The 23,844-nt window shown below is 36.8% G+C and overlaps 1 protein-coding gene across 3 annotated transcripts; it reads left to right on the forward strand.

The window, feature by feature from the left end:
• Window positions 1–99: 99 nt before the first annotated feature.
• IL5 (interleukin 5) lies at window positions 100–14,255 on the forward strand. Of its 3 annotated transcripts, XM_074213271.1 has the most exons (4): window positions 9,679–11,582; window positions 11,801–11,833; window positions 12,829–12,957; window positions 13,043–14,255. In XM_074213271.1, exons 1-4 carry the CDS (start codon window positions 11,430–11,432, stop codon window positions 13,130–13,132), a joined length of 405 nt encoding a protein of 134 aa, XP_074069372.1. In that variant the 5' UTR covers window positions 9,679–11,429; the 3' UTR covers window positions 13,133–14,255. The 3 variants fall into 3 exon arrangements, 1 of the variants encoding a protein (XP_074069372.1); XR_012473891.1 differs by lacking the exons at window positions 9,679–11,582; window positions 12,829–12,957 and adding an exon at window positions 100–590 and having other exon boundaries at window positions 13,043–13,129; XR_012473890.1 differs by lacking the exons at window positions 9,679–11,582; window positions 13,043–14,255 and adding an exon at window positions 100–590 and having other exon boundaries at window positions 12,829–12,881.
• The last annotated feature ends 9,589 nt before the right edge of the window (window positions 14,256–23,844 follow it).

The following is a 23,844-nucleotide window of genomic DNA, read 5'->3' on the forward strand; positions in this document are numbered from 1 at the left end:
CTCTCGCGCGCGCGCGCGCGCGCGCTTCTTTCTCGTCTCTTCCACCCTAGACGTCGCAAACCGGAAGTCCAAGCTTTTCTCCGCCCCCATGACGCGGGGAGGATGCTAGAGGCGGAAGCGGCTCAGACCAGCATAAGCATCGCCCGCGAGGACTAGGGTGGAGCTCCAACTGCTGGGACGGGCTTGTGTCCGGCGCGGGCGCAGCTTCGCGGGTTGGCTGGGGCGCTGGGCAGATGGGCGGGACCCGCCACGGAAGGCCGGAGCGGCGGGCCAGGCCCAAGGAAGCCGCCCCGCGCCGGCCTCCGAGCTTAGACTGCCCCGGGATTCAGAGCCGACCAGTCACGGGGACGAGCCCTTCGTTTTACCGATGAGGAAACCGAGGCAGTGGCAGCAGATGTGCCCACCCCCACCCCCATCCCCGTGCCCAGCATAGCCAACCAGTAAATGTGGCTGAGGCGGAATGCCAACCGAGACCACGCCCCATCCTCTATGCAGTGCTGCTTCTGCAATTAAATAGCTATGCAAAAGGTTAATATCTCGAGTCGCCGAGGAAAAGCTTCAAAATTACACCCTCAAAAAATTAGGAACAAGTAGGTGATTATTCTTTTGCTCAAAATGAAGGAACTTAATTTATCGTTTTGTTTTCTACCTCTAATGGAGCGTCCATATGATAGTAAACTTCGTTTGCTTATTAACAACATTACTGTAAACGAGTTTGTATGTAGCAACATGTCAAATAGACCTTTCTTGTATCTGACGTGGGAAACATCTTTGTGCATTGAGTCAACATACAGAACATAGGATAAGGGTAGGGGCTTTGATTTTTATTGCCATGGGAACTACTGGGTGAGGACACTCCCTAGACTAATGCATTTTGGCACCTACTTTTGCAAACCTGGAACTTCTCTATTCACACTTTGTCTCTCTCAGCCTTTATAATAATGTTTGTCCTTTGTTTTCAAGAAGACCCTGACATCAGGGAGGTGATGCCATGACAAGCACATGAGTTTGATTTGAGTGAGGGGTTGCAGTGCAAAGTCACCAACCTCACTTTCTCCTCCAGAGTCATCTGGGTCCAGTGGCTAGATATGAATCAGGAAGATTAGGGATGGCCCTGGATATGAGGCAGTCAGGGTTAAGTGAGTTGTCCAAGGTTTCACACAGCTAGTACAGGCCAAGTGTCTGAGACTAGATTCAAACTCCCATCCTCCTGACTCCAAGGTCAGTGTTGTCTTAGGTGTTTAATAAACATCCAGAATGGTAGATATTTTTCAACTTCCCTAACAATCTTCCAATTATGTCCCTTAAAACCTGTATGGCTTTAATTAACCTTCCTGAATCTAAGTTTCCTCATCCGTAAAGTAAGAAAGCTAACTAAATGGCCTTGAATGTCTTTTCTCATTTAAAAGCTATGATCTGGGGTGGCTAGGTGGTGTAGTGGATAAAGCACCAGCCTTGGAGTCAGGAGTACCTGGGTTCAAATCCGACCTCAGACACTTAATAATTACCTAGCTTTGTGGCCTTGGGCAAGCCACTTAACCCCATTTGCCTTGCCAAAAACCTAAAAAAAAAAAAGCTATGATCCAAGATTGCCTGAAAGATTGGATACCTGATAAAATATTAATACTATAAACTTTCCTCCTTATGCAAAAAAAAAGTTATTAGTTGACTATTCTAACTTTTGTACCTAGATCTAAAAGAACATTTGGCCTAGTATATTGACATTAGTAAAAATATTAGTAATGTAGTTGAAAAAATATCTTTATCCTTAAAATCTGCCTTAAGTTCTCATTTTAGTTTAAGCTTTATGTTCTATATATGAAAGAAGCAGCATGCCTATTGGATAGAGACCACCTCAAAAAAAAAAAAAAAGAGAAACTTGGTCCTGCCTCTTGATTATTGACCTATCAGTTCTCTAGGAACCTTACTAAGATCCTAAGTTGTTGAGAAAGTGCTAGCTTACATTGAGGGGGGAGCTTATCGAGGAATTCCTCATAACAATGAACTTAGTCTCTCTATTTTTATCCTATGTTCTACATTCTAGGGTTCAGTACACTAAATAAGATGTTCCTTGTCTTAGAAACAAGAAAAGTTTTTTTAATCTGTTTGATGATGAAGAAAAATAAATTATTAGGTACAAACTTAAGAAAACCAGCTGAACTGATTTTATGAGATAGCCGAGACCACTGATTTGCTCTTCCTTCGGCTCCTAATACGTGATGCTTCTTTGTCAAGAGTTGGGGCACTATTTCATCCACACAGGTATAACAGTCTTGCCTGCCAGCTTTCAGTGTGAACAGTCCTCACATAGACTTATCTAACTCATTCAGCAGGGTTGTATAATTTCATTCCAAATCTCTATTTTCTTCATGTACCCTAGACTGTACACCCTGATTTGAGTACTAAAAATAATTTTGGAATTCCTATGGCTCCCTGTTTAGCATTTTACTCAAACTCACAGCTCCTATCCCCTAGATTTTTGGATTATATAAATATAATTAGAATGCCCATTATTATTTAAGAATTCTATCCAAAAAATGAGGGGAGAGTTAAGAATAACACATCAAGACCTAAAAAAGAACTGATGCAAAGTGAAGTGAGAACCAGGAGAAGATTGCAAAATAACAACTTTAGGTCAACCTGTTGATGAATCTCTGAACTTAACTGAATTACTCTTCAATGAATAAACAGTGATTCACCAGGTCTCTATATTCTTTAAGTCTTTTCAACTTGATAAGATTTGTCAGAGTTTGTAACTTGTAGGTATAACTTTCAAGAACCCAGTTCACCTAGTTCATGCCATGGGAATGCATGACAAGGAATGGTTATTCCTGCTCCCTTTTATGTTGGCAACCTGGATCCTCTAAACCTGGTACATTTTCCCTCAGGAAGCTCCGAGATATTGAAGAACATCTTGCTAATGCTCTAGCTCAGCTCCCACTGGCATAGTATGCCCTCAGGAATAATGGTGATGTCAAGTAAATTAAAATTTAAAAAACCAGACTCCATTAGCTTTTAGAAATAGGTATTTACAATGAAAGTATATTATGAAGGGGAGGCTTGGTGGTACAATGGATAGAGCACTGGCCCTGGAATCAGGAGGACCTGAGTTCAAATCCGGCCTCAGATACTTAATAATTACCTAGCTGTGTGGCCTTCGGCAAGTCACTTTTGCCTTGCAAAATCCTTAAAAAAAAAAAAGAGGGAAAGTTATAAAACATTCCCAAATGTTTGTGACATGATGTCTTACCAGTACATGCAGGACTGTCCAGGGGAAGTGGAGAAATGGATGACAGTCCTTTTACTGGAGTCTTTTTGATGTTTCCCTTAAATATAGTGCAGCATTTCTAATGGACTTCTTTTAGAGCAGGGATTCTAAATTTTTTGTCAGCCTCACATTCACAAGTACTTAAGTACCTTTCAAACTGGATCTCCTGGGAATACCCAAAACAGAATTTATTATCCTTTTTCTTAAATCCTCCCTTCTTCCAAACTTCACTATTTCTTTTGAAGGTACTACCATTCTTTTGAGTCTCCTGAATTTATAATTTTGCTATTATCGTTAACTCTTTACTCTTTCTTACTCCAGATATCCAAATAATTGCCAAATCTTGCTGTTTCTTTGTTCACTTCTTTCACATCCATCCTCTTCTCAACACTCTCACAGCCTATGTTTCCTGTTGTACTTAGAATCAAATATACTCTTACATTAACTTTTAAGACCCTTCATATTCATGGTACAATCTATCTTTCCAGTATCTTTGGACATTCTTTTCCCACCTCAATACTCTTGTGATCCAGTCAAACTGGCCTTTTTGTTCCTTACTGCCTCCTGTCCCCGCCCTAACACTGGCCATCTCAATCCCTGATCACACTCTTGCATCCAAATCCTTTTCTTCTTTCAAGTCACAATTCAAGAACTACCTTTATGAAACATTTTCTTGATCCCTTCAATTCCTACTATCCTTGTATTTATCTAATTTGTTTTTATTTGTATATCTTGACTTTATAAGGGCAGCTAAGTGGCACAATGGATAGAGTACCAGGTTGAGTTTAAATTTAGCTTCAGATACTCACTAGCTCTGTGACTGAGCATATCACTTAACCTTGTTTGCCTGTTTCCTCATTTATAAAATGAACTGGAGAAGGAAATGACAGTACATTCCAGTATCCAAGAAAACCCCAAATAGTGTCACAAAGAGTCAGACAGGACTGATCAATAAAAAAAAAAAACTTTTATTTTTTGTATATATATTTCTGTCCTTATTTCATTCCCCTTCTCCCCCAGGCCCACATTAGAATGTAAATGCCTTTTGAATAAAGGATTGTTTAATTCATTTTATTTGTATCTCCAGTTCTTAGCAAAAAAAATTTTATTTTTAATATTTAAATAAAATAAATATTTATCTATTGTTAGAAACAATCTCTCAAAAAATAAATCTAAACCTTAATGTTTGTGGGGAACCCCTGTTCATTTGAGTCCCCTGAACTCAAGTCGATTAAATTACAGGATGAAAGAGATGGTTGAGGTGATAAAATGTGTTAACCCTTTATAAACTCTGATTTTGTCTTCAAAATTGCCTGTTTGTCCCTTGTAATGGGTTTTACCTTTTCAGATTTCAAATGATCATTGTGAAGCAAGTGTAGGGGCAGCTAGCTGGTACATTGGATAGAGTTCTGACCCTGGAGTCAGAAAGACTCATTTTTGTGAGTTCAGATTTGACTTCAGATACTAGCTGTGTGATCCTGGACAAGTAACCTACCTGTTTGTCCCAGTTTCCATCTTATTTTCCAGTCATTTCTTAAAGTTTCATCTGTAAAATGTGCTGGAGAAGGAAATGGCAAACCACTCCAGAGCCTTTGACAAGAAAACCCCAAATAGGCTCACGAAGTGGCAGACTTGACTCAATAACACAACAACAAAAAAAATGTAAAAATGAGAGCTTACACTTTCTTATTCTCATTTAGGAGATGGGCAGCTAGGTGGTGCAGTGGATAGGGCACTAGCCTTGGAGTCAGTACAGAAGTTAAATCTAGCCTCAGATACTTAACACCAACTGTGTGACCTTGGACAAGTAATTTAACCTTGATTGCCTTGCATCCATGATCATCTTCAGTCATCCTGATTCATATCTGGCTACTGAACCCAGATGGCTCTGGAGGAGAAAGTGAGGCTGGTGACTTAGCACAGCCCCCTTCACTCAAATCCAGTTCATGTGTTTGTCATAGCATCATCTCCCCTAATGTCATAGTCTTTTTTGATAATGAAGGGAAAATGTCACCTCACTTTTAGAAAGTATTTCATAAATCAATGTGATGGAATGGTTGACTAGCCATCAGCTGCCTGAAGAATCAGCTACATCTCTGGTGACCTTTTAAAAACAAGTTCAGGGACAGCTAGATGGTAAAAATGGATAGAGCACCAGCCCTGGAGTCAGGAAGAACTGAGTTCAAATCCGGCCACAGACAATAATTACCTAGTTGTGTGACCTTGGGCAAGTCACTTAACCCCATTGCCTTGCCAAAAAACCCCGAATATGAACCAGAAAATTTATTTTAAAAAATTTTAAATAAAAGCAAGTTCAAAGATTGAAAAATAGGGGCCGCTAGGTGATGCAGTAGATAGAGCACTGGCCCTGGAGTCAGGAGTACCTGAGTTCAAATCTGGCCTCTTTAGACAATAATTACCTAGCTGTGTGACCTTGGGCAAGTCACTTAACCCCATTGCCTAAAAAAACAAAAATAAAAATCCCTCAAAGATTGAAAAAAAGAGTCATTTCTGACAGTCAAGGATTCCAATTGTAGAGGAAAAATCAGCTCTTCACAACTTGCTGTGTACTTCAACTGGAGTACAGTAGGAGGAGGGATTTCACCCCTATCTTCCTTCCTCATGGGCATTGTCAACTTGCAGGAGAAAAACTGGACCAATAGGAGATGCATCCAATAGAGAGAGAGAAGGTCTTTAGAGAAAAAAAATCAGACTCCAAGAGTACAGTGGAATGCAACCAGTATACTGTGTCCAGGAATTAGCATTAGAAAAGAAAAAAAAAAACCCTTAAGTATTTTTCCTATAGTATTTTCCTTTATGTATCTGTAAGACCCTTCACCCCTTGTTTATGGGGACTATATGATAACAACTGTCACATACTACTGCTATAGCAATTCAACAAATACTTTTGCTTTGACCTAATTCTGGTTAACTAATTCTGGATGGCAATGTAATATGTGGAGACTTTTTTTAGCTATTGTTTTAGAACTGTAGTACTATCTTTGATAGCTTAAGCCTGAGGTATTCATCCTCTAGGGAACCCAATCTCTGAGTGAAAGCTGGGAAGTAGATCAGAGAGGCCATTACACTTGCGTCATTAGAACCATTCATGATTTTCATCACTTTCATTGTGGCACAGGAAATTTAGTCACAGGACTTTTTTCTTCCAGTACCTTAAGGATTATGCTGAGGTCACAGAAAGGAATTTACTCATTAGAAACTTAATTTGAAAAACATAGTCATTGTCTATGTGGAAAGATAGAAATGATTTTCAGGTACTTCATCTCTCTTCCCTTTCCCCTTTAATATGATTCAGCAATATGATATGGCAGCTAAAAAAGGCTAATAACTTTAATAGACTTTTTAAAAAGTTTCCAATTACATATAAAAACAATTTTTAACATTTTTTTTAAATTTTGATTTCCAAATTCTCCTTTTCCTTGTTTCAGTGACAAATACACTCTTCCAAACTAAGGGTACTTTTAAAAGGGAAATGCAAAAATGGCTGACGTACATTAGAAGATGAATTCTTTCTTTTTCCCAAGGACTTAAACAATTCTCTGGACTTACAGCTTCACTTTGTAATTGAGATACCCCCAGAAGGTAGTGTACTTAGGACTGATAAAGAATCAGACTCCCCCCATGTATCATCACAGCTAGGTGGCGAAGTGGATAGAGCACTGGCCTTGGAGTCAAGAGGATGGGAGTTTGAATCTAATCTCAGACACTTGACTTGTACTAGTTGTGTGACCTTGGGCAAGTCACTTAACCCTGACTGCCTCGCATCCAGGGTCATCTCCAGTCATCCTGATTCATATCTAGCCACTGGACCTGGATAATTCTGGAGGAGAAAGTGAGGCCAGTGAATTAGCACAACACCCCTTACTCAGATTCAATTCATGTGCTTGTTATGGCACCTCCCTGATATGGTCTTTTTCAAGAATGGAGAACAAATATTTTTATTATTTTTATTAAAATTATTATCAATGGGGATTAGTGGGAATGTCCACTCCTTTCATGGGGAGACATCTTTAAAGATAAAACAAAGGCATCATCCTGATTTCATCATCAATTTACCAATCTCTCATAGTTATATCCCCATAAAAATATAGTGTCTAAAGCTAGAGGAAGAATGATACAGAGTATAGATCCTCTATACTTTGTCAAAGGTCAGATTTCATCTGGAATATTTTATCTGGTTCAAAATGGTTTATTTAAGGAATATTGACAAACTAGAAAGAAACCAGAGAAGGGCAATCAAGGGGACTCAAAAACCATCCCATGCTAAAATTATCTGCAGATAGTCTTAAGGAGTGGGGGGGAGGAAGGAGAGATTTGACAAATCTGGAGAAGAGGAGACTTCATATATTTGAGGGGCTATCATATAGAAGAGAGATGGGCTATTTCTAATGGAAAGCATACTGAACCTGTGGTCAGAAAAGACATCGGAGTCCCAACTTTGACCTTTTTAAACTGAATATGGGAAGGCCTGGGGAGAGAAGCATCTTTTATCAAATTTTCAGGGTGGTAAAGGAAAGCCCAGGTTGCCTCAGCCAATAATTGAAAGTTAAATGTTTCCTCTTGGGGATAACTCCTCAAAAGCTGACTCTGAGATGTTTGTGACAGCCCCACCCTTCTGCTAAAATGTGAGCTTATTGGATTTCTGGAATTATTAGCTTCTTCCTCAACTGTCCAGTTCCAGACCTATTCACCTACAGGTCATGAAACCTCAAAATAATGAGAAGCTCAAGGTCCAATTTGTTCCAGAAGCTTTTCCTAGACAAGGAATATGAGAATCTGAAAAAACCTTCCCAAGGAAGAGAGAGGGTAGTGAAACAAGTTCATTTCCTCATCTAACCTGAAGAGAAATAATATTAATGCTATCACTGACAAATACTAGTCCAACTGGTCCATCCAAGTAGTCACTGACAGACTCTACAGGAGGTATGAGCAAGTCAAGACTATCTTTTTAACTAATAGGGAAGATGTATCTAGAAAAATGTGTAAGAAAAAATGTGAGGGCTTTAGTGGGCTGCAAACAAGTCAAGAATATAGCATACTCTCCCTGCCCATATAAAAAAAAAAAAATTAATCCTATTCCAAGGGAGGTGATCGTCCGGCTGACCTCTGCCCAGATTGTACTGCATTTAGCATACTGTGTTCTATTCCAGGCATGATATTTTAGAAAGAATATTCATAAATTGATAAGTGTCCACAAGAAGGCAACCATATTAGTGAAAGACCTTGAGACTTAATAAAAAGGCTTCATAAAACTGTAGATATTTGGCCTGTAAAAGAAAAGACATAGGAGAGACCTGATAACAATCTTCAAATGTTTGAAGGACAATCAAGTGAAAAGAGGAGTTAGACTTTTTGTGCCGGGTCCCAGTGAGTGGAAATTGCAAAGACTGATTTTCAGGTTCAATGTAAGGAAAAATTTCTTGACAGGAAGTACTATCCAAAAGCAGATTGGGCTTCTTGGGAGATAATGGGGTCCCCCTCACTAAATAAAGATTTTCAAAGGGAATCTGGACAACCACCTAGGAATATTGGCAAAGGAATTCCTATACAAACTATACCAGATGTCATCCAGGGGCTCTTCCAACTCTGAGAGTCTGTAATTTTGTAAAAGCCTGGAGTACAATAGGATTTATTCTCCTTACAATGTTGTTTTGAGGAGCAAATGTGATCCCATTCTAAAAATGCCCTATTAATGTCATCTGTGACTATTCTGCTGGACTTCAGATGAAAGAACTTGGACTAAGAGGTAGAGGTTGAAATAGACCAGCTCAAAATGAGGAAAAATTCCCCAACAACCAGAGCATCCAAAATTTGTTGAGTTACCTGGGGGTTGTTAGTGAATTCCCTTCACTAGAAGTCTTTCAAGCAAAGACTGGATAACTATTTTGCAGGAGTGGTACAGACAGAATTCATGATTTGAACATGGATTATTCTAGATAACATTTTTTGACCCTTCCAGCTCTGATTTAACAGCATCTCCAAATTTTCCTATTTCTTCCAAACTAATTTTTTAAAACACATATAAAACCAAACAGAAATAAAACTTACAGGTGAAAAGTTCAGTGATAAAGATTTCAGTTCAAGATAATGCTGGCATTTTAGATAACATCAACACCAGTATTATTTTTAGTGACATTTCTTAAAAACACAACAATCTAAACTAGATAAAACAGTGTATAGTGTGTTAGATTTGGGAAACTATATTCAAATTCTTCCTCAGACATTTACTTGCCCTGGGCAAGTGGCTTGGCTTCGGTGTCCTCATCTATCAAATAGATGAATAGTAAGAATACCATCTTACAAGGTTGTTGTGAGAATAAAATGTGATTATTTGTAATGAACTTTAGGAACCTTAAAGCATTTTACAAGTTTATTATTTATTATTAATAACCTCAAGTTTAATAAAATTTAGTTGCCTTTTATTTTTTAATTTAAGTTCTTTTTTTTTGCAAGGCAATGGGGTTAAATGACTTGCTCAAAGTCACAAAGCTAGGTAATTATAATATGAGGCTGTATTTGAACTCAGGTCCTCCTGACCCCAGGCCTGGTGCTGTATCCACTGCACCACCTAGCTGCCCCAGTTGCCTTTTAATCAATATTCTGTTAATCAATTTTTTTCCTTTAATGTCTTGGTTGTACTTATTTACCTTTTGGAATTTATTGAATTTCCTACTTTGGCTAATGTTGCTTTTTTTTTAAACTGTAGCAGTACTTTGAGGGTGACCAAGGACTATAGGAATAACGGCTGTCTAAAAAGAACAGTTGGTGCAGCTAGGTGGCACAGTGGATAGAGTACCAGCCTTGGAGTCAGGAGGAACTGAGTTCAAATCCAGCCTTAGACACTTTATAAAGCTGTGTGACTTTGGGCAAGTCATTTAATCCCATTGCCTTGTAAAAACCAAAAACCCTCCAAAATAAAAAATAAAATAAAACTAAAAAGAACAGTCTACCCATTCCTTCATTTTAATGGAGAAGGAAGAAGAAATCTCTCAAGAAACAAGAAATCAGCAAGCACCCTGGGGGAGACTGTGAAGAGCTCCAGCAGAACTACTTTAATCACTGGTCACCCACAAGAAAGGATGCTAAATTCCTAAGAACTCATCATTTCCTTTAGATTCAAGACACAATCTCCTCTGTCAGCATGTAAAGTCCTTCCTAATCTAGCTTCAACTTACTTTGGCAAACTGATTACACATTTTCCCTACTCAAGTACACTTTAGGCTGGTTCTGCTTGGACTGCTCTCCCTCCTTCCTTCTGCTCCTGGGAACCCTAAGCTCCCTTCAAGATTGAGCTCAAATGCCATGTCTTTCAAGAGGCCTTCCCTGTTTTTCCTTACTTATTAGTGCCACCACACCATCACTTTACAGTTTTTAAAAATCAACCTGTGTTTATCTGTAAACATGTTGTTTGCCCCTATTAGAAAATAAGTCATTCTGATGTTTTTAGGGTTTTTTTTATGTTTTTGCAAGGCAGTGGGGCTTAAGTGGCTTGCCCAAGGCCACACAACTAGGTAATTATTAAGTATCTGAGGCCAAATTTGAACTCAAGTACTCCTGACTCTAGGGCCAATGCTCTTTCCACTGCGCCACCTAGCCACCCCAGTCAATCTGATCTTAACAAGGCAAACTTCTGGTTTTAGGAAGTATAATCAGAAGTGACTAAATGATATGAAAGAGGTTGGAGTATGAAAGAATTGGCATGAAAAATGGATAGAAGGCTTTTATTCTTGGAGCCAAGAAGATCTGGGTTCAAGTGCCCTCTGTGATACATACAGACTATGAACCCCTGAACAAGTGACTTAACATTATTAGTACTTAAGACAATGCTCTAAGACTGAGATACAGAGAAGATATTAATAGAGGGAATTTCCTCAATAATACTGAAATAACAGGTCTAGTTTCTTTTCTTATGAATCATTTTAGTAAAGTTAAGAAAAAGTTCTATCATTTTATGAGGAGATAAAAGCAGAATAATTAGAGGAGAAATGGAAATATTAGGTGCCCCTATTCAGAATTCCCTATCAGTAGCAAAGATCACTAGAAATTATTCATTTCCTCAAAGAGAGAGAGAATAAATTGGTCGGGGATATAGACCAGTAGTACACACTTTCTTTGCTGGAGATTAACCTTGAGCAGTTCAATGATGAAAATGCTTGTGTACCTTTGCCTTCCACTGCTGGCTCTTTGGGCAGGCTGTACTAATGGGATTACAACAGGAAATCCAGTGAGCACTCTGATCGCAGAAACTCTATCACTACTCAAAGCTCACCGAACCTTGCTGATAGGCAATGGGGTAATTTTGAATTCATTTAATAGACTCTTTTTTAAATGGTGTCATAATTTTGGTGGTTTGCTTACCATTTATTGTTGATATTAGTAATGAAATAATAGAATATTTCAGAGAAAAGTTTTGACAATTACATCTAACAGCTTTAAATTAAAGTCATTCTATTGCCAGTTATAGTGCTAAAGAATTTAAAAGCTAACTTTTGTATTTACTTTTATTTTTAGAATCTGAGGATTTCAATACCTGACCCAAAAACTGTAAGTGAAATTATGGTTACAGAATAATCATTGCATCTGTAAACAAATGTCATGTTTATGTAATATAAAACAGCAATTATTGTATGAAACTAAGTATTCTAAGCAGTTCTTATATATTGGTTTTAGAATTATAATGAAATTTGTAATATTTCTTTTTAATTAAGAGGCAGCCTAAGTGGTGGAAAGATGACTAGTCTTGGAGTCAGAAGTCCCCACATAGTCACAACTCTGATACTTACTATCTGTGTCATTGCAGACAAATTATTTATTGACAGATTCTCAGTTTTCACTTTGTAAATAGAATATTTACTTTGCCTACCATGAGAAAATCATTTTGTAAACCTTTAAAATAATATACATGTGGGGATTATTATTATCATTGTTAATAACTTTAAAAATAGAACGTGCTGCCTCTTGAGATGGTGAGCTCTATCTGTCAAGGATATCACACAGCTAATTCTTGCATGGCATTACATGACCAACCTGATCACTGTTAACTCTGAGATTCTCTGATTGTGTGTGTGTGTGTGTGAGAGAGAGAGAGAGAGACAGACAGACAGACAGACAGACACATACACAGAGAGAGAAAAGAAAAAGAATGCACATGTACTTTGCCTTTTATTCCAAGTGTTGCTAATAATAATTTACTATGGTATAATAACAACTTATAATTTGCTTGTTGACCAATTAATTGATATTTTTCTAAAGCACTTACCCATATATTGATGTGTTGATTTCTGACAGTCTTAGTAATACCAAACTACATGTAGTATTACACACATGTATAACACCCTAATTGAATTAGTCATGTTTGGGTTTGTCATTCCATAATATTAAAATTAAACAATGTATATTTCCAGTAGGCTATGTGTTACTTATAATATGAGAAGTGAACTAAGCAAAACTTTGGGAAACTGCAAGCATACAATCAGGCCCGAAAAAAGTATATAATTGAAAATAAGTATTTACCCTGTTTTTTGCTATGCTTTCTCTAGCATCCACTATGTATTGAAGAACTCTTTCAGGGAATAGAAACACTGAGGAACCAAACCATTGAAGAAAATGTGGCAGAACAAATTTTTCAAAACTTGTTTTTTCTAAAAGAATACATAACTGCCAAAGAAGTGAGTTGGAAGGATCAATGATATTTTATGTGACTGTGGTCCAAGAAGGAGCAGCCTCTAACAATACTATTTGTTCCTTTTTCAGAAACAGTGTGGAGGAGAAAGAAGAAAAGTAGAGCACTTCTTGAACTACCTGGAAGATGTCCTTCAAACAGTAAATACTGAATGGCAGTAGGAAGTTAAGAACAAAAGGAAAGACTATGATAGACTGATTGGGGGAGGTAAATGAACTCTGCCTGTCCCAGATGGAAGGCACTCCCAACAGCTCTTCCAAAACAAATGAAATCTCAGTTATTAGAAATATTTCATGTGAAAGAATATCTTTATTTTTATTTTATGATGCTCTTTCTGATTTCTTCATCATATGTTCAAATATCAGTTATATCCAACTGGACTTTTGGAAAATTCTGGAAATGAAATGATTCCTCAAAAAAAAGAGTAATCAAGTAAATAATACCAGATTGACTTACTAATTGGCAAATTTATCTATTTCTAAATGCAGCTTCTTTTTGCTGTTTTTCTCATCATAGCTTCCTCATTTGATGACAGCAACCTTGACTACACACCAGATTGTGTGGCTCAAGAAATTCATGGTCATACTTTATTTATTTGCTTTAATATGTTTGAATGTAGGGTCACTTGGACTTTTCCTGTTTGATTGTGGACTCTTATTTTCTAAACCTAGGTGTGGTATTTTGAATACACTGTCAGAAGTGACCAATGTATTGGTTATTTTTTTTTTGCTTAACTTTATTTTAACAGAAGAGTCACTGCCCAGGTGTGAGAGTACATGTGTATATAAATATATCCAAAAAATAGATATGATGTGGGAAAAAAAGCATCAATATAACTTTTTTTTTTAAATGAGAGGTATAGGGGCGGATAGAGCACAGGCCCTGGAGTCAGGAGTACCTGAGTTCAAATCCGTCCTCAGACACTTAATAATTACCTAGCTGTGTGGCCTTGGGCAAGCTACTTAACCCCATTGCCTTGAAAAAACCTAAAAAAAATAAATGAGAGGTTTAGACTAAATCCCTTGATATCATTCCCTACTTTCTCCTTTTATCCTCTAGTCTCTGATGGAGAATTGAACATGTTCCTCACTAAAGTCAACCCCTCAGCTTACTGTTTGGAGTTAAGTACTCTGAGCATCTTTTGTATTTTGCTTCTTTCTTATTGGTTTTAGGATTTTGAAAAGGCACTTACTAGTAATTTTTTTATTTTTTAATTTATTTTATATTTAATTTATGGAATAAAACAAACATTTCTATAATGTATAATAAAAAGGTGATTGCACATGAAACTGAAAATCTATTGTGTAAAACTTGTTATTCCTTTTAAATATATAATAAAGTTATTGGAAATTTCTTTCTCCCATTTTTTTTCCTTCTCCTTCTCCACTCCTTCCACTCTAATTGAGAGGTCACTTGGTATAGTGGAAAGATCTTGGAGTAAGAAGTCCCAACTCTGGATCCCATTCTCTCTAATTTTTAATCTGTCTTTATTTTATGAACCCTTTCCTAATGCCCACAAACATATTCAAGCCCCTCTAGCTTCAAAACAAAAACAAAACCAAAAAAAAAATCACCCTTCACCAGACCTTATCTTCCATTTTGGCTATCATCCTGAATTTCTTCTTTCTTTCTTAGCCAGACTTCTAAAGAATCTGTCTACATTCTTTGCCTCCACTTTCTTTCTCTACATTTACTTTTTAGTTCTATGTGATCTAGCTCTATACCCATTACTCAAATCAAAATTAATCTTTCCAACATTAACAAAGATTTCTTAATGACCAAATATGATGGGTTTTTTCCTCAGTTCTTATGTTTTTGACCAACATCTCTTCTCTAGGTTTTCATGACACTATCTTTTTCCTGGACCTCCTCCTAACTCTCTTATCACTCATCTATACCATACTTGTAATTGGACTTCATGCATGCCTAAATCACCCAAGACAAGGCATCCATGTGGGAAGAGGCAGAATCTTGCTTCTGAGAGAAACATATTATATTCCCAACTACATAGGTGGAAGCAGTCTCTTTCCAGTGGCTGCATAACTGGAAGAAGGTGAATCTTTAAAACTACCAGCCTGGGATAGTATTCTTTCTTTCTGCAGGGTCCAGAAGATAAAGTTCCTATTCACCAGAAGTTTAGGCAATATGGACCAAGTTGGGTGTAGGGGGAAGAGCAATCTTCCCCATCTCCCTTTTAGTTTATTAGTATTAAAAAGATGAGTTCATAATAAAGTTATTAAAGTGTTACAAGAACTGAAAAATATGATGAATACGAAGAAGCATGGCAAGACTCATGAACTGATGTAAAGTGAAGCAAGCAAAATCAAGAAAACTATGTATAATTACCATGTAAAAGAGGACAGTAAAAGTAATATAATAAAAGCTGAGTGCTCTGAAATTATAATGATCAAACTGGACCCAAGAAAAGAGTTATGAGAAGGCATTTTTCCTCACTTTTTTTTGCAGAGGTAAGAGACAATGGGTGGGGGAAACTATACATATCATATTTTTCTGTTATGTTGATTGGTTAGGTGGATTTTTCTTTTTTTCTCTTTGTTTTAAGTATATGATATTTTTGGAGGGAAATTGGGAGATGTGATGGAAAAACAAAATATATCAGTCAAAAACTTTTTTTCTTAAGAGAGGTCATTGTTTCATGGAGAAGCTTAGAGTCTTAAAATAACAGCACAATTTTCTAAAGGTAATTCTACTCACATTCTTCCAACTGTTAAATTCTGGGTCCAGCTCATTCTCCTATTTGCAGTATCTATCTAAGGTACTGGTGATCAAACTGTCTATTTGTATGGACAATGGACATTCTTCATCTACTTCAATCCTTGCTGATCCATATAGTCATCCTTTTATTCTTCTCTGATTTATTCTCTATCATAGTTTATATACTGACTATGCCAAACTTTTTCTCTTCTTTAATACCTTTTATACCATTATATCCTCTTCTTATCAGAGGACCTGTTCATTGAAAAGTTGAGGTCATCCTTCAATAGCTCCCTTTCTTCACTAATTTTACCCTTTTGAATGTCTTACTATTTCTTTCATCCCCCCCCCCATCTTCTCCCTTTTTGTTCTAGGCTTGGAGAAATATGTGGACCTTATCTTTGAGAGTACCAGTTCTTCTCAGCTCTTCTAGACACTGATCTTTGATGACTCAGAATGAGAGAATGAGGTTTTGTGCAACTGCCTCATTTAGATTCAATTCACAAGGAAGTCAAAGCATTTCCCTTGTTATGTCATTGGTCCTCTTTGAAAATGAAGGATGAACAACCCTTCTACTTCAATCTTTGGCAGTTTGCCCTTGTGATCTTCCTCTTCTCTTCCAGATATTCAACTACTCTTTATCAATTTCCTTCATCATTGACTTTAAATGTTCACAGATCTTCCCTATCTTTATCCCTCAATCTATCATCCTTTATCTCTCTTCCCTTTCTCACCCAAACTCTCAGAAAAAAAAAAAAAACTACTATCTAGGTTCTTGGTTCTATTTTTGAGTTCTATCATTCATTTATCAGCTTCATGAGACCTGAACACCATTCCCACTTCTAGGTCAAAATTTTTGTTATTCAGTTGTATCTCTTCATGATCCCATTTGAAGTTTTCTTGGCAAAGATATGGAGTAGTTTACCTTTGCCTTTTCTAGCTTATTTTACAGATAAGGAAACCAAGGCAAACAGTTAAATAACCTGCCTAGGGTCACACAACTAGTGTGATCATATTTGAACTCAGGTCTCCTGACCCTGATCTGGTATTCTATTCATTATACCACCTAATCATCAGGTTAAAACTATTGTTGGCAAATTTACCAAGTATCTTTTTATTGCTAAAGTCAATGACCTTTTCGGGCTTTCTCCTTGACCTCCCTATAGCATTTGATATTACTGATTACTCTCTCTTAATAGAATTTCTTCTCTTAGGGTTTTTGTGACATTGCTCTGTCTCTTTTCAATAATTTCTTCCTGTATGTCAGAATGATTATTTTCCTTTGCAGGATTATAATTCATAACCCAAAGCTGTGTTCTGGCCCACTTTTCTCTATAGCTTCTCTCTTGTTAGTATAATTAACTTTTTTGGATTCAACTATCATCTCTATGCCGATAATTTCCAATTTATATATCTAGGCTTTGACTCATTTCTCTTCTGAGCTCCTATCCTACAGCTCCAATGGTCTACTTGACATTTCCATCTGGACATTCCATCTCAAATTCAACATATCCAAAACAAAGGTAATTATCTATTTCCCTTAAATATAAATCCCCTAAAATTCCTCCCAATTTCTTTATTTCTACTAAAGAATCATTCCTCCAATTTCTCAGCTTCACAACTTAAGAATCATGCTCAACTCACATCCAGGCAATGGACCACTTTGTTGATCCCAATGCCTCAATATTTATCATATCTGTCCCCTTCTCTTCACTTATACCACAACCACCCTAGTCTAGTCAATCATTTCCTCTTGTTTATTCTATTGAAAAAGATTTCTAATTGGTCTTCCTCACCTGTCCTCTTCTATTCCCAATTCGTTCTCATACAGATGCCAAATTAATATTCTTAAATGATAGAGGTGAAAGGGGTAGCTAGATGGCACAGTGGAGTCAGGAGGACCTGAGTTCACATCCAACCTCAGATACTTAATAATTACCTAACTGTGATCATGAGCAAGTCACTTAACCCCATTGCCTTGCAAAAAAGAAAAAAAGAAAAAACACAACAAAACAAAAAGGTAGAGTTGACTGAGTTACTTACTTGAACAAAAAAAACTTCAGTATTTGGTTCTCCATTACAAACAGGACAGGAGTTCTTATTATGAAGTCTGCAAACTTTAAAAAATACTATTTCTTGGGGCTGCTAGGTGGTGCAGTGGATAAAGCACCCACCCTGGAGTCAGGAGTACATGGGTTCAAATCCGGTCTCAGACACTTAATTACCTAGCTGTGTGGCCTTGGGCAAGCTACTTAACCCCATTTTCCTTGCAAAAACCTAAAAAAAGAATTTCTATTTCTTTTTTTAATGAAAAATCATTTATTAAGCCCTTACTATGTGTCACACATTGTGACAGTTATTGGGTATACAAATATGAACAAGGAAAACAGTCTCTCTTCTCAAATATATTCCTGTTTCAATATACTTTATTTCTTTGTAATCCTAAACATTTTATATTATGCATTTAAAAACCATATTATTATGAGGAATCTATAGGCTTCACCAGACCATACACCAAAAAATGATGAAGAACTGCTGCAGCATAAAATAAAAAATTCTTCTATTGGGCATTTTCAGACCTTCACAGTCTGGTACTAGATTGTTTATACATAGTATTTCTCATCTACTCTTATCTCCAGTCAAAATGATCTAGCTGTTGTTCTCCATAGTCCTCATTTTATTTCCTGCCTCCATGTCTTTGTACATACCTGAAATGCTTTCTTCTAGGCTCAGTTCAAGCTCCATATCCATCTTCCTTAATTTTCTAGTTGTTATTACCTCTCCCCAATCACAGCTACACCTACATAAGTACACAAAAGTCAGTATAGTTTTTATGCTATAATAACTTCAAAAATGTAAATGCTACAAACTTAAAATACAATTTTAAATTTTATAGTTTTATGAATTTTGAATAATATTTAAATTTTAATAAAATGGGTCAACTTATCACTAGGTATTTCATGGGTAACAGTTTTTAGATGACATTTTCTCAGACTAGTGGACCAGTTGAACAAGTTCTAGACTTCTGGTATTTTTTTTTACTCTTGGAAGCTCAAAAATTTAAGAGCAGGAAATAATAGACAAAAATAGAGAAAAAAAATTTATGTTTTGCTTATGGCCATTGATAAGTCCATGAGAAAGCAGTCACTAGTGCTACCTCTTTCTTTCTACTCAAAGTCACTCTTCCTCTTAATCATCTCTAGGAGAGGGAGAGACTAATTGGAAGTCTTTTGCACACGTATTCAAGTCAGGCTCAGTTATCAATCAAAAGGCTTTTTTTTACTAAGCAATAAATGGACAAAAAAATAGTCATAAAAAAACTTGATGCATGCTCTGAAGTAGAGAAATCAACTCTTCCATCCGACATTATCAAACTCTTCTAAAAGGAAGTTGGCCAAACATCCATATGGGTCTCTAATGCATGCTGCCAGAACTGGAACTACCCTGGTCAATTTCCCATTAGATTTTTATAGCAAAAGATTAAAGAAAGTCGATACCCATTGATTGAGAATGGCTAAACTAATTTCAATACATAAATATTATGGAATTTTACTTTGTTGTAAGAAACAATATATATGAAAAATTCAGAGACTGTGAAAAGATTTATTTGAACTGATGCAGAGTGAAGTAAACAAAACCAACAATACATATACAGTGATTCCAACAATGTAAATGGACATAAGGAAAAAATAGAACTGGATGTGTATCATTATAATGATTATTGCTGAATCAAGGGCTATATATGAAACACTGGACATGCTGCCAGAAATGTGGGTTGGTTTAAACAAATTAATTTTACTTTTCACTTTAATATTTGGTACAGTTAATGAATTACAGGGAAGAAGGGGAACTGATATACATATATATAATATTATGTAAAAATAAAAAGTATTAATTAAAAAAAAAACAGTATGTAGGTTCCTTGTAAATGGAGACTGAATCATATTTGTATTTCTGCTACCAAAACCTATTACAATACCTAGAACATGTTTGATGCTTAACGGTTGATCCATTTGGTTTTTGCTATGTAAATGGTTAAATCAAACTCCTTTGAATTATCATAGATTCCATTTTAGAGGCCCCACAATGTTTTGGAGCATGAGGCAATCAGCACAATGTCATCTATAAATATTTATATGTGCTATTTTAAATGCAGGAGAAACTGAGGGAGGAGAAGAGTTTGAGGAAAAACTTTTTACCTTATAGTTTTAGAATAAAGTAGTTATAGATTTAGAAGGTGGAACAATCCTTTTATGACTAATATTGTTATTGAAGGAGAGAATTATGTTTGAGCAATTTATTTGGGTAAGTAAAAAAAAACACAAAACAAAACAAAACCCTCAAAGCCAATGCTTTCCACTGTGGACATCTTTCTACTTCCATTAATACCAGTATCTGGTACACGAGATCTTGATAATTCTTAATAATTGTTAGAAAACTATTCTTTCTTCTTTGCTACCAACAAAGACAAATGAATTCCACTTCTTGAGTAGTTTTCCTATAACTATTTTGCCCAATTCTTTATTTGGGAACTCAGTGACTTGAAGGGGGGAAAAAACAAAAACAAACAAAAAATCTTCCTTTCAGACCTCTTCCAAGTTCTCTTTCCTGGGCCAAGAGGAGAATCAAGTCCCAACTGTCTCTGAGCACCAAGGACTCTGCTTCCCAAGCCGGGAATGGCACTTATGCTGTAGATAATTTGTAAATAATTATTTGCATGTTATTGTGAACTCACTTAGGGCAGAAACTTTCACCTTTCTTTGAAGTCCCAGAACTTAGCACAGTGTTTAAATACTCATTGACTAAGTCACCTGTCACTTCTTTGTACTCTAACCCCTAATAGGTAAGTTACAAATAATGAAGGCACATTACATCACACACACACACACACACACACACACACACACACACAGAGTCATATATATCCATTTGTTACTAAGCATATTTGAGTTCATCTCTGAGGGTAGTGGATTCAAAATGTAGAGTTCAATGTTAAAGGATCCTTAAAAATACAATGAGAGAGGAAAATGTATATATGTTGCTAATAGGCATCCTGAAAAACCATGTTTGCTTTTTGTTCCTTAGGTAACATAATTCCCAAATGCAACATCTGCTGCCTAGTATTGGGGATAATGGAAGCTTCAGGATGAAGGGCTTGTCTCAGAAACCACAGGTTCCATTGGAACTGGAACTGCCTCCTAATCCAACATCATCCTCTGTTTTACACACAAAATCCTCTAAGAATAGATTTCTATGAACAACTGAGATTTGATGAAGACCATAATAAACTGTACAAAAAAATTGAACCCTAATCTGGACATGATTAATTTTGGATACTCATCTTTTGTTATAGCAAACCAAAGCTGATTGATGATAAAAGCCAAAACCTTTGTTTTCCTAACGACAGTGCTTATAGCACTTGGAACCAAAAGATACGGCCCAGGGGGATTGTACTCCTGTCACGTGCAGTTGGAGCAGCAACTAGGAATGATTGTGCCTTAAACAAGTAACCCAATCCTGCCCAGAGAAAGCAGTACCAAAGATCTTAGTCTAGTGTAAAGAGTCCTGGCTTAGAGATAGAGGAACTGAGTTTAAATACCAATTCTGAGGCTTATTACCTGTTATAAATAGCTCGAGAATACTTAGTCCAGAGTGATTAAAATGGTTTTTAATTAAGATATCTTAACAAAATGGCACACCTCTCTTGTGGTGGGAGAGGGGGCAAGGAAATCTCAACATACAAGCTCTTTTATGCACTTTGAAAGACTTTGTTCCTGCCCCTTCATGCCAACCATGGGCTGGGGTCACAAATCTAATTGATACATTTGGTTCCCATGTGTTTCCCTACCCGGCTCATTATACTAATGAGCAAGAACAGATATTTGAGCATGTGCAAAGGAGAAGGTCAAGACTAGGTAATTCTAATCTAGTTTGTCATTTTTGGAATGGGATTAAGAGAACTCTCCCAGTTTTGTGATTGACTGGGGCTATTTCCCCCTTTGTAATGGATTTCAAAGGGCTCCCCTCCATACCCTATGAAGACCAACACCCTACATTCCTCACACTACCTGTATGATCTTGAGTAAGTTTCTTATCTCAGTTTCTTCATCTGTAATATGAGGCTTCAAGCTCTAAATCCATGATTTTAAAGGTACTATCACCTGGAAGTGAGGAGCTGATGTCATTCTCTAGAAAGAGAAAGAGACTCCAGGATACTTTAAGAATCCCACATGGCATCCCTATTCTCTACTAGAAGAAAAGAAAGTCACTAAGTAGTGAGTGTCCTTTTTAAACCAATCTCCCTACCAAATTATAAAGAAGAATTACTTGGAAAAAGATTAGGAATGTAATGAAAAAGATGGAAAACTAGACATTTTTCTCTGAGCCTCACAACCTCTCAATCCTCTACAAAATGGGACTTAAGAACAAGAGATAAAGCAATTTCAAATGTCTACATGTTCAAGGACACAAAGAAGTCAAATGAAGAAACAATTCAATGAACTAACAGCAGAAAAGAATACTCACTAGCCTCCAACATGCTCAGTCAGCACTTCCTCCTGCAATACTTACCACTTTCTGATCGTAGCTTATTCTGGCTGGTATAGTCATGTAGTAGTGAGTATGCTAAAACAAAACTAAGTCAGAGAACTGAGGGTGCTAAAGCAATGTGTGTGCATGTGTGTGTATGTGTGTGTGTGTGACAGAGACAGAGAAACAAAGACTGAACACTGGTGTAGCTTTGAGGTCTAGCTTCCAGGAAAACCACCATCAAAGGAGAAGGAGTTGGAAAGTCAGCAGTAGAAAATAAGGAGGGGAATGAGGAGATCAAAGCAATCCATAGTCATATGAAAAACTGCTCTAAATCATTACTTATTAGAGAAATGCAAATTAAAACTTCTCTGAGATACCACCTCACACCTCTCAGACTGGCCAATATGACCAGAAAGGATAATGATCATTGTTGGAAGGGTTGTGGGAAATCTGGGACACTATTGAATTGTGAAGCTGTGAACTTATTCAACCTTTCTAGAGAGCAATTTGGAACTACACCCAAAGGGCAACAAAAATGTGCATACCCTTTGATCTGGCAATACCACTACTGGGTCTATACCCTAAAGAGAACATGAAAAAGGGTAAAAACATCACTTGTACAAAAATATTCATGGCAGCCCTGTTTGTGGTGGTAAAGAATTGGAAATCAAGTAAATGTGCTTCAATTGGGGAATGGCTTAGCAAACTGTGGTATATGTATGTCATGGAACACTATTGTTCTATTAGAAACCAGGAGGGATGGGAATTCAGGGAAGCCTGGAGGGATCTGCATGAACTGATACTGAGTGAGATGAGCAGAACCAGAAAAACACTGTATACCCTAACAGCAACATGGGGGCGATGATCAACCTTGATGGACTTGCTCATTCCATCAATGCAACAATCAGGGACAATTTGGGGCTCTCTGCAATGTACAATACCATCTGTATCCTGAAAAACTGTGGAGTTTGAACAAAGACCAAGGACTATTACCTTTAATTTAGAAAAAAACTGATATCTTATTGTCTGATCTTGCTATCTCTTACACTTTATGTTTCTTCCTTAAGGATGTGATTTCTCTGTCATCACACTCAGTATGGATCAATGTATATCATGAAACAATGCAAAGATTGACAAATTGCCTTCTGTGGGGTGTGGGAGGAGGGAAGTAAGATTAGGGGAAAAATTGTAAAACTCAAAATAAATAAAATCTTTAATTTAAAAAAAACTGACCTAGAAGGCAGATCAAAGAGAACAAAAAATGCCTAGACATCAAATTTCAAGAAACTGTAAAACTTACAGAACCAAAAGCAAAGTAGAAATGGAATCTACCTATTACCTCCTAAAAGGAACCCCAGAAATATTTTTAGTCAAAATACAGAGTTTAAGGTCAAGGAAAAAATATTTGAAGCTATGTCAAGGCCTCTAGTATATTGAATGGCCTGGCTCTTATGGAGTAAACTTAAGAGAAGACACAGGATGCTCAGGCATAGTTGAATTGTAGCCTGCTTTGTTGAGCAAAATATCCACACTGATGAGATAATAGGTCCATTTAAGTATTTTAAATATTCTTAAACCAAGGGGCAAAGTACCTGGCACATAATAGATACTTGATAAAGTTTTGTTA

The sequence above is a fragment of the Macrotis lagotis genome, chromosome 1, assembly GCF_037893015.1.
Source record: "Macrotis lagotis isolate mMagLag1 chromosome 1, bilby.v1.9.chrom.fasta, whole genome shotgun sequence".
Classification (NCBI taxonomy): domain Eukaryota; kingdom Metazoa; phylum Chordata; class Mammalia; order Peramelemorphia; family Peramelidae; genus Macrotis; species Macrotis lagotis.

Coding starts and splice junctions, on each gene's coding strand:
- IL5 (XM_074213271.1), top strand. CDS start 11,430: ATGATGAAAATGCTTGTGTACCTTTGCCTTCCACTGCTGGCTCTTTGG. Junction 11,583..11,800: donor CCTTGCTGATAGGCAATGGG/GTAATTTTGAAT, acceptor TTTTATTTTTAG/AATCTGAGGATTTCAATACC. Junction 12,958..13,042: donor AATACATAACTGCCAAAGAA/GTGAGTTGGAAG, acceptor TTCCTTTTTCAG/AAACAGTGTGGAGGAGAAAG.